This window comes from Antechinus flavipes, chromosome 4 (assembly GCF_016432865.1).
Source record: "Antechinus flavipes isolate AdamAnt ecotype Samford, QLD, Australia chromosome 4, AdamAnt_v2, whole genome shotgun sequence".
NCBI classification, from domain to species: Eukaryota; Metazoa; Chordata; class Mammalia; order Dasyuromorphia; family Dasyuridae; genus Antechinus; species Antechinus flavipes.
This window is the reverse complement of record NC_067401.1, coordinates 81,820,207-81,834,999: the sequence shown is the minus strand read 5'-3', so window position 1 is coordinate 81,834,999 and position 14,793 is coordinate 81,820,207. Positions and strand designations below refer to the sequence as shown.

The following is a 14,793-nucleotide window of genomic DNA, read 5'->3' as shown; positions in this document are numbered from 1 at the left end:
CTGCAAATTCATATCTAAACCAAGCTTAATATATCACTTTAAATGTTTGCAATCCTTTGTTGACATCATTATCACTGCTGTTCTGTTAAAATGTTAGTGTATATAATTAGTGTTTTTATGATAGCCACTGAGGGGGTGCCCTTTTTTCTTTGCCTTTTCCCATTTCCAGCTCTGTAGTATCCCTAAACCCATTTAATACATTACATGGTGATGTGAAGAGATTCCCTAGCCTTTCCCACTTTCATTCCTTCTTTATCCCTCTTCCCTCTCCCCACCTCATGTCACTTATAACTCATTAGACTCATTGATTATTTAGTTGGTTCAGAGGAAATGGGAGTCAATCAGATGTCTTCTTTCTCATGAGATGTGGAGAATCACTAGCCCTTGCCATCTTTCTTGTCCCTGTGTCCTGCAGACATAATCACTGTCACTGGACCTATTGACATAATCTAAGGATCATTTGCCTTATACTTTAATCTGTAGGATTTCTGTTTGGGTTTTTTTTTTTTCCCTCTTCTATTCATTCTGCAGCTGAAAGTTGTTTTTTTTTGTTTGTTTGTTTTATTTAATGCTTTCCTTCAGGATGTTAGAGTGTGAATTCCTTATGACTAGGCATTACTTAGCTTCTTTTTGTATTTCTACCACTTACCACAATGCTTAGTACCTAATAAGTGCTTAATATATGCTTTTAAAATCATTATTTCTATTCTAGTCTTTTTCAGACTAATTTTGCTTATTATTTAGTCAAATCACTGAAAAACTATCTGCTCACCAAATAAAGTCCAAACTCCTTAACTTGCTGTACATGGCTTCCATATTAATCTCAGTCTAAGTACAGCTTTAAAAATACAAGGGCCCTTTAAAGTCACCTGCTGCATTGCCCTCCAGGAATTTATATTCTACCAATGGAATACAATACCTATTCAGGTAAATGAATACATTATCGTTTGAGAAGGGAGACTCCTAACCATTGTGGGTGATGTGGTACTAGTGCTAGTAAAGAGATGTGAGAATTGAGGTGAGGAATCCCTTCTGGTCTACACAGGTCCAATGCAAAAGAATTCGCAAACTCCAAAAGTCTGAGTGGCAGAAGAGAGATTTATTGTTCACTGAGAAGGAGAGTTTCTTAGTGGACAAAATTTCTTTTTTTTTCTTTTTTTTATATTACTTCTGTTTTTTATTATTATAGCTTTTTATTTACAAGATATATGTATAGGTAATTTTTCAGCATTGACAGTTGCAAATTCTTTTGTTCCAACTTTTTCCCCCAGATGGCAGGTTGACCAATACATGTTTAAATATGTTAGAGTATAAATTAAATACAATATAAGTATACATGTCCAAACAGTTCTTTTGCTGTATAAAAAGAGTCAGACTATGAAATAGTGTACAGTTAGTCTGTGAAGGAAATAAAAAAGGCAGGCAGACAAAAATAGAGGGATTGGGAATTTTATGTAATGGTTCATAGTCATCTCCCAGAGTTCTTTTGCTGGGTATAGCTGGTTCAGTTCATTACTGCTCTATTGGAACTGATTTGGTTCATCTCATTATTGTTGAAGAGAGCCACCCATCAGAATTGATCATGATATAGTATTGTTGTTGAAATATATAATGATCTTCTGGTCTTGCTCATTTCACTCAGCATCAGTTCATGTAAGTCTCTACAGGCCTTTCTGAAATCATCCATAATATTCATATACCACAGTTTATTCAGCCATTCTCCAATTGATGGGCATCCACTCAGTTTCTAGTTTTTGGCCATTACAAACAGGGCTGCCACAAATATTCCTGCACATGTGGGTCCTTTTCCCTTCATTAAAATCTCTTTGGGATATAAGCCCAGTAGTAACACTGCTGGGTCAAAGGGTATGCAGAGTTTGATGGCTTTGTGAGCATAGTTCCAAATTGTGGGCAAAATTTCTTAATTAGGAATTTAGCAAAAGTGTGTTTAACAAGCCCCTGATTATATTGGCAAAATGTTGGCTTGGGAGCTGTCTGGGCCAATCAATAAAGGACCATCAGACAGAGATCTCCAATTGAATCGAAAGCTTTTTCCAGAGTCTGGGAACCTCCTGAAGGGGATCTGGGCTACCACTAAAAGATCTCAGTTTTAACAGAGGGATGATTTGATCAAGATCTCCAATTGAATGAAACCACTTAACTTGGGAAGGCCTTGTCTGGGAAGATATGCTTTTCCCAGGGGAGAGCTTGAGACACCAATCACCCTTCTTTTACAGATTAAAGGGGACACAGTTGTAGGGTTCACCCCCGTCATGGCGATATGGGAAAAGAAATAGGATTATGCTTTTAAACTTTTGCCCCTTGGGAATCCTTTTCATCTGAGAGATATACAGGTATATAAAATAAGTATACATATAAAACATTTACTGAAGATAAATCATAATTTTGCAAAAACTCTTTCCTCTACATTCAGTTACATAACCCTGTATTAGGTCATAACCCACAGTTTAAGAAGCTTTGATATAGGAGATAGCACCTAAATGGAATTTTGTAGCAAATAAAGGATTCATAGATGCGAGTAAGCCCTGAGTTCCAGACATAGAAATAGAAGATAAAATGTCAGGTTCATCAAGTTTAGCTAGAACATAGTCTACATGAAGAAGAATAATGAATTGAGTTTGAAAAGATGGGAGAGGGCCATATTATAAAGAGATTTAAATGCCAGAGTATTTTGTGTTTTTTCCTAGAAACATATAAGAATTGTCCAAAATTTAAAGGGTGACATGATCTGACTTATCTATTAATATTTGTTTGATAATAGCTCAAAAGAGTCTGACATAACTATTCCCCTTAGAAAAACCTTCTTATGAATGGGGAAATACATGTGAGATATAACTGAAGTTGAATCTGTAAGACTTAACCACTGTTTAAGTAGGATGAGAAGAGGAAGAGGGAAGAATCATTGTTGCCTTCCAGATTTCAAATCTGAATAATTAGAAACATGATCAAGAAATAGGGAAGTTTGGAAGAAAGGTGGGGTTAGGAAAGAATTTCTTTTATAGATTTATCATCTGTTATTTTCTGTTATAGAAATCTTCCTTTAGTGATTATAAACTCCTTGAGGATCAAATACTAAGTCTTCTTTCAACTTTGTATCAACCCAAGTATCTTTCACAGTCTTCTATTTGTACTAGATATACAATAACAATAGTAGTATCTAACGTAGTACTTTAAAGTTTCCATCCTGCTTTCATAGACTATCTCTGAAGAAGGGAGGAAAGGACTACCCCTTGAACAAACTAAGACTCAGAAAAGTTACTTAGTTGACATGGTCATGGAATAACTTAAAAAGTAGGATTTCAATCTGTATTTTCCTGACTACAAGTTCAGCACTGTTGATTTATTGCTAATATAAATATTTTCAACTTCTTAATTGACATACTCTATCATTATTGATTATGATGATTGAATGTATGTTGTATTTTTAATCTGATATTTATTTTTGCTTTACTTATGTTTTCCAATCTTTAGGAAAGATTTCAGTTTCCAGTTCAAGTGACAGATGTGTCTGAAAGTGCTAAAGATCTTATTCGAAGGCTTATTTGTAGCAGAGAACATCGACTTGGACAAAATGGCATAGAAGACTTTAAAAATCATCCCTTTTTTGCTGGCATTGACTGGGATAATATTCGGAACTGTGAAGCACCTTATATCCCAGAAGTCAGCAGTCCTACGGATACTTCAAACTTTGATGTTGATGATGATTGTTTAAAGAATTCTGTAAGTGTAACGTTAAGAAAACTTTTTACCTTTATAATTAAAATCTACCTTATGGTTGAATATTTTAAAGAATTTGAAAGTTTATAGAAGTTTCATTTGTACTGGCTTTTTATTTGTTATCAAAAGGCATTTGTTGCATTCATTTTTATATACACCTTTGGTATCATTGGGGGAAATGATTTGCTTAAATATTCCCATTTATAAAAATTCAATGATATTCTATTCTCATTTCCTCTAACTTATATTTATCTTGTCACCATCATTCTCAGTGTCCCCGAGGCTCATAACCTCAGTGTTAGCTTTGTCTCCTCCTCCTTTAGTGGAGTGGATAAGTGGATGGATAAATCCTATCAGTTCCTATGTCTAGAATTTAGTTCAGTTCAATTGTTTAACATGCATTTCTTGAATATAATTTTGTTATTTACTCTTGTACTAAGCCTTCATGATACAAAGATAAAAATGAAACATTTCAAATTTAAGAAACTTAAATTCTAATAAACACAGCATGAACACATATAACTAAACAAAAAACATATAGAAAGTGAATTAAGGTGTGTAGAATATCACTGAATAATTGGGAGACTCAAGAAAGGCCTTGTATAAAAGGTGGTACTTGAATCTTACAAGGAATTAGGGTACTAATATGGGAGGATAACGAGAGAGAACATTCCAGGCTTGGGAGATGAGAGGTAGAGAACCTAATTCAAATACTAGAAAATAGGCCAGTTTGACTAGATTATACTGAAATGAGAAAGAATAATGTGAAAAAGTCTGGATACCGGCTGGAACCAAATTTTGAAGAATTTAAAATGCCAAACAAAAAGAGGTTTTGTTATTGTTATTTTAAAGGATGGTGGGGTTTTTGTTATTTAATCCTAGTGACAGGGTCAGACCTGTAGTTAACTTTTGCTAGTTTCAAGAAGGGGGAGGCTAAAAACAGGAAAGCTTATTTAGAGGCTATTAAAATAGTCCGGGTAAGGTATGGTGTATAACTTTAAGTAGAGCTGTGGTCATTTATGTGGAAAGGGAAAAAAATGAGAGATGTTATGAAAATAAAAGTAGACAAATTTTGGTGACTGATATGATGGATGAGAAGGAGGAAAAATCAGTGATGGTTCTTAAGTTATAAAACTCTGTGAATGAGAGAGGATGGTAGAATATTCAATGGAAATAAGTAATATAACCATAGATGGTGTTTTGGGGAAAAGAGAATGAGTTTTGTTTTGAACAGAGTAACGGTATTGAGATTGTGATACTTTATGGGGTATCCACATGAAGAGTGGCAGCAGACAATTTATGATTTTGAACTGAATTTCAGAAAAAAAATAAGAACTGGATATGTTATTTTGAGAGTCATCTGTTGGGAGAGTTAGGGTTGGGCAGCTTAGTAAATGATAATGATAATTATCAGCACAGAAATGATAACTGAATCCATGGGAGCTGATGAGATTGCCAATGAAATATATACAAAGGGAAAAAGAAAAGAGAGTCCAGGACAAGCCCTGTGGGACACCCATGCTTAAAAGGCCAGATTTGGACCAAGATGCAGCAAGAGATTGAGGAATGGTGAAATAGGAGGAGAACCAGAAGAGGTCAGTGTCATGAAAATCTACAGATTTACCCCTTGCTAAAAGTGATCTCTTTATTCTCAGATTTCCAATAGCATTTTGGTCTTCTCTTTTTCATTTATCACATTATGTTTTGCATTATAATTATTTGTAGAAGTAGCATATCTCTTCTACATTTGCCATTACATGATAAGTTCATTATACTTAAAATAATATCTTAATTCATCTTTGTATGAAATCAGACACATTTTGGCCTAATCATCTATATAGGAAAAAAATACAAATGAAGCAAGAATTTCTATTTCACAAATTATTACATAGAACAGCCTATAGACTTTGCCCATCAATTTAAATGGACGTTATGGATTATGTGCCATCTAAAAGAGGGGGTTGAGGGGAAAAAGGGGAAAATTTGGAGCATAAGGTTTTGCAAGGGTCAGTGTTGAAAAATTACCCATGCATTTGTTTTGTAAATAAAAAGCTTTAATAAAAAAAAATGGACAATATTCTGGGTCCAGAAATGAATAAGAGCATGAAAATGGACTGGGGTTGCTTTGGATAGATTATAAAACATCAAGTGTAACCATGGTCAGCATGAGCAGGTTCAAATACATAACTTTTAATTAATTTTGGAGAAAATAGTAAAAGACATTGAGAATTGCATGATAGAAAAAGAAGATTGTCATATTATAACCAGATGAAAATAAGAGATGATAGTATAACAGTCAAGGTATTCTATTGACAACCTTATGAAATCAAGAGAAGAGTTGAATGACCTTCAAGGTGTTGGGTAGACCTCTTGTCTACAATAACACAGAATGAAATGACATTAATTAATGGCTCATGACACAGTTCAAATATCCAAATCTACTTAAGTGATATCTTTAACATCTAGCACGGTGCCATATATAGTAGGCTCTTAATAAATCTTTGTTGAAGTACATTGAATCAAAGTTTGAAAATAAAAGCTATCAGGTTGACATAGAAAAATCAATAATCCACTGGATTGCCCATAATCTCTCCAGTGTTCAACCTTCTTTCCCTTCCCTTCCTCCTCCCTCCTTGAGAAGGCAAGCAGTGATATAGATTATACATGTGCAGTCATGTAAAATGTATTTCCAAAAGAGTCATATTGACTGTGAAAGAAAACATGAAAAAAAATAATTAAAAAAGTATACTTTGATCTATATTCAGACTACATCATTTTTTTTTCTCTGAAGCCAGTGTAACCACTGTATTTTTCATAATAGGTCTTTTGGTAATTATCTTGGATCTTTGTGTTGAGAATATCTAAATCATTGACAGTCTGTCATCCTACAATAGTGCTGCTATTCTTTCTTGATTACTTCACTTCATTCTAAATCTTCCCAGGTTTTTCAGAAATAAGCCTGCTCGTCATTTCTTGTAACATAATATTATTTCTTCACAATCTTATACCACAATTTGTTCAGTCATTTTCCAATTGATGGATGTCCCCTTATTTTCTAATTATTTGCCATTACAAAACGAGCTGCCCTAAATATTTTTGTAAATATAAGTCCTTGTCCCTTTCTTTTTTTGTTGGGGGAAGGGTTCTCTTTGAGATGTAAACACGATAGTGGTATTGATAGGTTGGAAAGTATGTATACTTTTATAGCCTTTTTGGGCATAGTTCCAAATTATTCTCCAGAAGTTTAGAACTGTTCACAACTCTACTAACCACATCACTTTCTAGCATTTGTCATTTTCCTTTTCTGTTAATTTTAGCTGACGTGATAGGTGTTACCTGAGATAGTAACTCAGAGTTTTTAATTTATATTTCTCTAATCAGTAATATTTAAGAGCATTTTTATGTGGCTATATTTTGCTTTGATTTCTTCATATTAAAACTGCCTGAAAAATCCTTTTGACTATTTATCAATTGGGAAATGACTCATATTCTTATGATTTTGACTCACTTTTCTATAGTATCTGAGAAATGAGGCCCTTGTCAGATAAACTTGCTGTAAAAAAATGTTTTCCTCGTTTTCTTCTTTTCTTCTACTGTTGGGTGCATTGTTTTTGTTTATTTAAAAAAAACAACCCTTTTATTTTAATGTAATCAAAATTATCCATTTATATCTTATTTGGTCATAAAATTCTCTACTTATCCATAGATCTGACAGGTAAACCATTCATGCTCCCCTAATTTGCTTATAGTATCATCCTTTAGTTCTACATCCTCTTATCCATTTTTACCTTATCTTGGTACATGGTAGGAGATGTTGGTCTATACTTTGTTTATGCCAAATTGTTTTCTTGTTTTCTCAGTGTTGTTGGTTTTTTTTCATATAGTGAGTTTTTGTGCTCAAAACTTGGATCTTTGTGTTTACCAAACACTAGATTATTGTGGTTATTTACTACTGTGTACCTAATCTATTCCCCTGATCCACCACTCTGTTTCTTAGCTAGTATCAAATTGTTTTGTTTTGATGAATTACTGTTTTGTAATACAGTTTGAGATAACTGGTACAGCTACATTATCTTCCTTCAAGCATTTTTCTTCTTTTTTTTTTTTTTCATTATTTCCATTAATATTCAATGATCTGTTATTCCAGATGAATTTTTGTTTTTTTTTTCTGGATCCATTAAATAATTTTGGATAGTTTTATTGGAATGGCACTGAATAGGTAAATTAATTTAGGTAGAATTGTCCTTATTATATTAATTCAGCCTATGAGCAGTTATATTTCCCCAGTTGTTCAGAACTAACTGTATCTATATAAGTATTTTTTTTCTTATTGTATTTATATGGTTCCTCAGTTTGCAGATAGACTGAACAACTGTATTGTCTATAATTATTTTATATGGAATTTCTTTCTGTCTCTTGTTCTTTTGTTAGTAATATGTAGATATGTGTTAATTTATTTTATATCCTGCCATTTTGCTAAAGTTGCTAATTATTTCAACTAGGTTTTTAGCTGATATTTTAGGATTCTTAAAGTATGCCATTATATCATCTCTCATTCTTTTTTATGAGCTCAGTTGTCACCTACACATAGATATATCATCTATACATTCAACTCTACTCTTTTTCCTGAACTTTATTACCTAACAGGAAAATTACCTAGTCAATGCCACCAGCTCAGTATCATATCCATATCTATTCCCTCCCTATTTCTCCTATTCCTTGTTTTGTTTTATGATAACATTACTCTTTCATTTGCTTAGGTTTGCACCATTAAAGCCATCATTCACTCTTCTATTTCCCTTGTCCTTTACCATATCCAGCTAATTGCCTAATCATGTTCCTTCTTCTCGTATCTGTCTTTTACACTCATTTTACAATGCTTTTATCAGAATTCTTAGTCTTTCAAAGTATCTTTATAATTCTCCTGCCTTTTATATAATGTTTCTCTGGTTCTGCTCACTTCACTCTTTATCAATTTGTATTTTTGAAGATTTTCTGAAATAATCTTGTTTATAATTAGGACATTTTATATATATATATAATAGGACAATATATAATAGGACATTAATTTGCTGTTATGCTTCACATATTGCCATTTTTCTCTTCTCCCTAAAATTCACATATAAAGCGGTTGTAATAGTCCATGTGAAACATGATTAATATAGAATGTGACCCGGAAATAGAAGTCTATTATCTCTAGGAAATCAGTCTTCTATTTATACTCATCTTTGTACTTCCTCCATAACAATGGTAAACATTTTTTGCCAGTACAAATCTCTGTTTAATGTCTTATTGAATATTATTTAGTAGCTTATCAAATTTATTAATTTTTGTTGCTCCTTCCAGGGAGTATTATATCATCTTGCCATGAGTATAGGAAATAATATTGTCTAGAGAAGCACTTTTATGACTGCATGTCATTGCCAAATTTGATACCTTCTTATAGACCCATAATATAGGTAATGCCAAATGTCTTAGTTAAATTTTAAACTTCTAAGGCAATTTGAAGAGCTTATTTGGGACCTTGAAAAATTCTATGTTGGTAAATATATTGGGAGGAGGTCTATTAAGATATAATTAATTTTACTTTATAGCTAATGTTTATTGTATTCAACACTTTCAGCTTTCTTTTTGAAGAAAATATTAATAATAAATAGCCTAAGACCTACATATGGTTCATGACATTTTGAACTCTTTTGTTTCCTAATCCTAAACCATATTTTCCACTCTCCTATTCAGTATCCATTTATGCCTAAAGAATTCAAGTTATATATTAATTCAGTTTAGTGCATCTTGAATTCTTTTAAAATTTATTTATCTCTTCACCCTCTCTATCAGATTTTTATTGCAGTCATTTTTATGGTGTAAAGTCAGATGACTGAGTTTTCCATGACGTTTCTTATTATCCTTGGATATAGGGTGAAATCAGCTAATTTGATCTGTTTTTGTTGTTGTTGTCCATGGAGTACCTATGAGCCTTCCTTCTTGTTAGCTGTATTTTTTTTATTTCCTAGCTTCATTTAATTACAAAAGGTTTAATTTAACTTGCTTTTTAGAAATCTCTCAACTTGCCTTTGAATATGGATTTCATATTTAAAGTATTCTCATGATTCTAGACAAACTAAAAAATTATTTTATTAATAACACCCTCAGTCTTTTTTACCTTTCTTTCTAGTTTTATTGGTGTTAGTTTTTTTGTGTGTAAGTCATTTTCATATGTTAATATCTTCTCTTATTTAACTCTCCCTTATATCAACAAGAGTTTTGCAGAACGAACCAGTAAACAGCCACATTTGTCATCTTATATGACAGGAAGGGAAATATACTAAAACTCATTGGGTGTCTTATTTTCTCAACCTGTTTTCTCTCACAGAGTTTCCTTTTTAGTTTTATTCTGTTCTTTGTTTTTTTTTTTAATTTTTTCTTTAATTTTGTGTTTAGCCAGTATTTCACTCAATCGGGGAAGCAATAGAATGTCACAAAAAGAGTCTGCCTGAATCAGAGTAGTGATATTGATTTTTATTTATGTCATAAACCAATGTTTAGTGGAGAGAAAGAAAAATCTATAATAAGTATATGCTGCCATTAGGAATGTATTGTTTGGTTTTAGGACATCACATGAGTTGCTTTTTTGTTGTTATTGGGTTTTTTGTTTGTTTGTTTTTTTGCTAAGGCAATTGGGGTTAAGAAACTTGCCCAGGATCATACAGCTGTGAAGTGTTAAGTGTTTTAGACCAGATTTGGTGGCTCTATCCTCTGCTCCACCTAGCTGTCCCAATACATGAGTTTTTGAAACCATTTTATAACACTACTAAAAACTCTTTATATTTTTCCAGTGGAAGAAGATAAATTAATTGAATGAGTTATAGAGTTATTTACAGTTGCTGTTGTTCAACCTTCTTTTCAAAGAGGATCAGTGATATTACAGCCTGATGTTTTGATTTTAAGTGAGGTAGAATTGTAGTCATCAGCCTCTTTCTCACTTTCAGAGGCATCGAAGTCAAGTAGCAAGAAAAAAGTCAAGACTGGCTTAGTGATGGCCTGGGGTACAGTGGATAACTTTGGCATCTTCAGTGTCTGACCAAGCTTTCACTGCTTCACAAAGCCTGCTTCAGCTGCCTTCATGACCATTGAAATAAATCGTTTTCATCTGTCCATTCTGCCTGGGAGGGTCTTCATATTGTTGGGGTAGACATCCTCCTAAGTCCTTGATAGGTTCGAAACCTGTTGGTTACACTTGATCTGGTTTAACCCATCTGCTGAGATGGTTTTATGGGGTTGTGGCCACTATACATACTACAGCTTCTTGGAGCTATATTATCATGGGATCATATAGCCATACTCTCAGTATGCTATTTAAGGATATTGTATCTTTAAGACCAGTTTATGACAATGATTTTGGTGCTTGGAGTCAAATTGAAAGAATATTTGCTATAGTAAAAGCAAAGAATTTTTAAAAATTTGTTCTCTGGGCAGTTCTTGTGAATTTACTACCTTTTTTTTTTGTTTGTTTGCATTATGTTAGACATTGCTTCTGTTACCTTGCTTTTGTTTACTTTGTTAACATAAATTTATTAATGCCTTCTGATGTCTAAATTCTTCATGTTTGTCGTTATTTGTATGTGCCCCATGTCATTTATATAACACAATTTGTTAAATCACTTTTTTTGGTCAATGCTCACCTTCCCATCCTTTATCCTCCCCAAAAATCTGATCATAAATATTTTTGTTATACATGAGATCTTTTCCACCTTTTTTTCTTCTTTTTGTCATCAACCTTAGTATATATGCCTAGCAATGGAATTTCTGGGTCAAAGGATATGGACATTTCAGTTACTTTCTTTGCCTAATTCCTAATTACTTTTCAGTGTAATTAGACCAATTTACCATTCCATTGTAGTTCATTTGTTTGCCTGTCTTTCCACAACATCTCTCAATCTTGACTTTTGTCAGTCTTTTGTCATCTTTCTTACTTTTTTGGAGGTGAGATAAAGCCTCAAGCTTGATTATTTATAATTGGTGATCCCCAGAGTATTCTTTCAGATGATTATCAGCAATTTTCAATTTCTCTGAGAAATAATTCATTGTTCGTATTTTTTTATCTTTAATCCATTGATTTAATGATTTTTGATCTATGTATTTTTAAATTTTCTATAAATCTTGGGTAGCAGTCCCTTATTAAAGATATTTATGCAAAGATTTTTTCACAATTAAGTCAATCCTTTCTTTTCCTAGTTATTTTAATTTTGTTTTTTATCCTTTTCATTTCATATAATCATGATTAGACACTTTATATTTTATAATTGTGTCTTTCTGTATATGGGTATTTTATATATAAAATGTTTCCCCTTTCTTTCCACAATTACAATATGAGGTCCTTAAGGATATAGATGCTTTTTCTTGCTTCTTTTTCTGTGGCCAATGGTTAATATAATGCCTGCCTTAACGACTTTTACTTACTGCTTTACAACATAACGTGAGATCTGGAAGTATTGATATTTTTTCTTCCAGTCTTTTGCTTCTTTGTAGTATTTGATCAGTAGTACTATATCTGGACTGAAGGGTGTTTACATTTTATTGACTTTTCAAATGGAATTCAAAATTTTTTAATCAGAAGAGTTAGATTGAATCTCCAGTTTATTAGTGTCTTCTCACAGTCCTTTGAATCTTAACTAATTTTTTCTTTTATCATCTTTGCCATTATAATCTCTTTCCCTTTTATTTTTCCACCACCATTTTAGGAGTAAAAGGAGTTTATCCATTAGGATTGTGCAATATTTTTAAAAATCATTTTTTAATAACCATAGTATTAATTTCCTTTGGTGACACACCTCCCTTATATAATTGGACTGACGTCCTCAGAAAGTAGTCACAATTTGTGAGTAGACAAATGCCTGAAATCTTTCTGGTATGAACAAACTTATAGGAGTCTCCACTCTGCTGGTCCAGTGTGTTGATGGAAAGCTCTTGATTGTTTCAATAAAGATCCTTTGCCTTTGACTGGTTTCTTAAAAGAAAATTTTAAAACTTTGTGATATGGGAGAAAAGACAATTAGTGTCCACCATTAGTTTGGAATTAATAGTTAAAAGTAGATGAAGATTTCTCTGCCAAGTGTGACCCAGGACTCTAAAATAAAGTAGTGTTATAATTAAGAAAAAATAATATGCAGCCCAAAGGGGGAAAGTGCTCAATATGATTCCACATTGCATAAGAGAATGTACATCTTATACTGGAGGGTGACTAGTGAAAGAAAACTGAAAAGAAAAGGAGGAAGTAAAAATTTTTATGAGAAGTTTAAAGACGAATGAAACAATAGTGTTTACTTATTTCTTAATACTGAATTTCAATATTTGACATTTAACAAATTAAACTAAATGAGAAAATTACTTTGAAAAAGCAATTCTCCTAATCTAATGGAAATATTTTTTTGATGAAAACATCAAACTTTTGAATAATCTTAAATTCACTTTTAAAAGGCACCTCTCAGAGAAACCAGGTTTCTTTGTGTATAGAAAAATGATGGTATATGAGAGTAAATATGTATAAAGGGATTCCAGACAGCCTGATGATAGGGAAGGACACATTCAGACAGGGACTTGGAAAGGGCTAACACTGAGAAGGATGCTCATTGTCTAATTGAGAAAGCAGTAGCAGCATCAGAAATCTGGGTAGCTTTTACTTTTACATCAAGATAGTGAGAAAGGAGGGAGGAAGAACATTTTTTAGTTATTAAATTATAGACTTCTCACTCTTCCTAGTGGCAATGGTAGCTAGTCCACTGGTCTCAAGTATTATATTAATTTATTTGGTGGAATGGAGTGAGAATCTTGGGCTCTAAAAATTAACTTATTTTCCAGGTTGTTTGGAGGTAAATAGAGTCCACATGGTAGTGTGCATGTGCATAGTATCTGTTCCTCTTCTGTTTCTAGTGCTGAGGCATAATTGATTTACTTGTTTTCTATAGTAGAGGTAACTGTCCCCATCCCCTGTAGTGATGTTGATTTGATTATTACTGAGTGGTGGGAAGTGTGTAAGTCTTTTGTCCTTTACCAGTTAGACTGGGCAGGTAGGTAGCTGGTGACCAGATGACAAGGGGAATAACATTGTTACTGGTTGTAGAGAGCTAAGCTACAGTCAGTTTGTCTATAGTCCCATTAGCGTCTAGAATAACTTTTCCCCAGTAATAAATACTGGCTCATTTTAGAACCAGCTTAAGTTTAGGTAGACTTGCCAACAAAAAGCTGAATATCAAGTGATGAAATTTGTTTTGCCTTAGCAAATAATGAAAGATATTCTGCATGGAAACGTTACAGTCTACTTTCAACTGGGTAAAGTAGCAATATCAAGGCAGTCTTGAATTTATTAAAACATATACTAATATAAATGAATTTCTGTGACATATTCTGCCAGTAATACTTATTCATTCATTCTCTGTTCTTTCCTCCTCAGGAAACGATGCCCCCTCCAACCCATACTGCATTCTCTGGTCACCATCTACCATTTGTTGGTTTTACATATACTAGTAGTTGGTGAGTTTGAAATGTTTTTTTTTTTTTAATTTTGCTAGGCTAAAAGCAAAATCATATGTTTAAAATTTAAAAATTTAAGATGATCTACTAGAGATCCTTCTAATTTTAAAAATGTTGGTGCTATTAACAGTATGTAAAAAAAAATTATTGAATAATTAATCCAGTTTTTCAGGATTTATCTCAAGACTTCTCAATAGAAAATTTTGGTTAGATATTTTTACATTCCCGAAAATATATTTGAGCACACTTCTAATTCATGTGTGAATATGTTAAAAATCAATAAAGAAAATTTATATTTTGTTAACTGAATGTTGAAAGTATAAATTGATTTAATTTGGAGACTTTTCATGATTTCAGAATAAAATTTCTCTCTTCATTCTTCACAACAGATATACAGTGCATAATCTAGAATTATCTCCATTGTGCTCTTATCCCATCATATGTTGTTTTCTATTAACTCTGGTTACAGTAGAACTGATTATCAATTCCCTTCTTTGCCTTTCCGAAGAGAAACTGAAAACCTTT

The 14,793-nt window shown here is 32.7% G+C and overlaps 1 protein-coding gene across 13 annotated transcripts in view; it reads left to right on the top strand.

Moving 5' to 3' along the window:
- The window catches only part of CDC42BPA (CDC42 binding protein kinase alpha), a 347,897-nt gene that overhangs the window by 198,281 nt on the left and 134,823 nt on the right, over positions 1–14,793 (top strand). For all 13 annotated transcript variants that reach the window (XM_051993437.1, XM_051993436.1, XM_051993439.1 and 10 more), the window contains exons 8-9: positions 3,493–3,741; positions 14,189–14,268. In XM_051993437.1, coding sequence (XP_051849397.1) covers positions 3,493–3,741; positions 14,189–14,268 — 329 coding nt within the window. The remainder of the gene's footprint in view (positions 1–3,492; positions 3,742–14,188; positions 14,269–14,793) is intronic.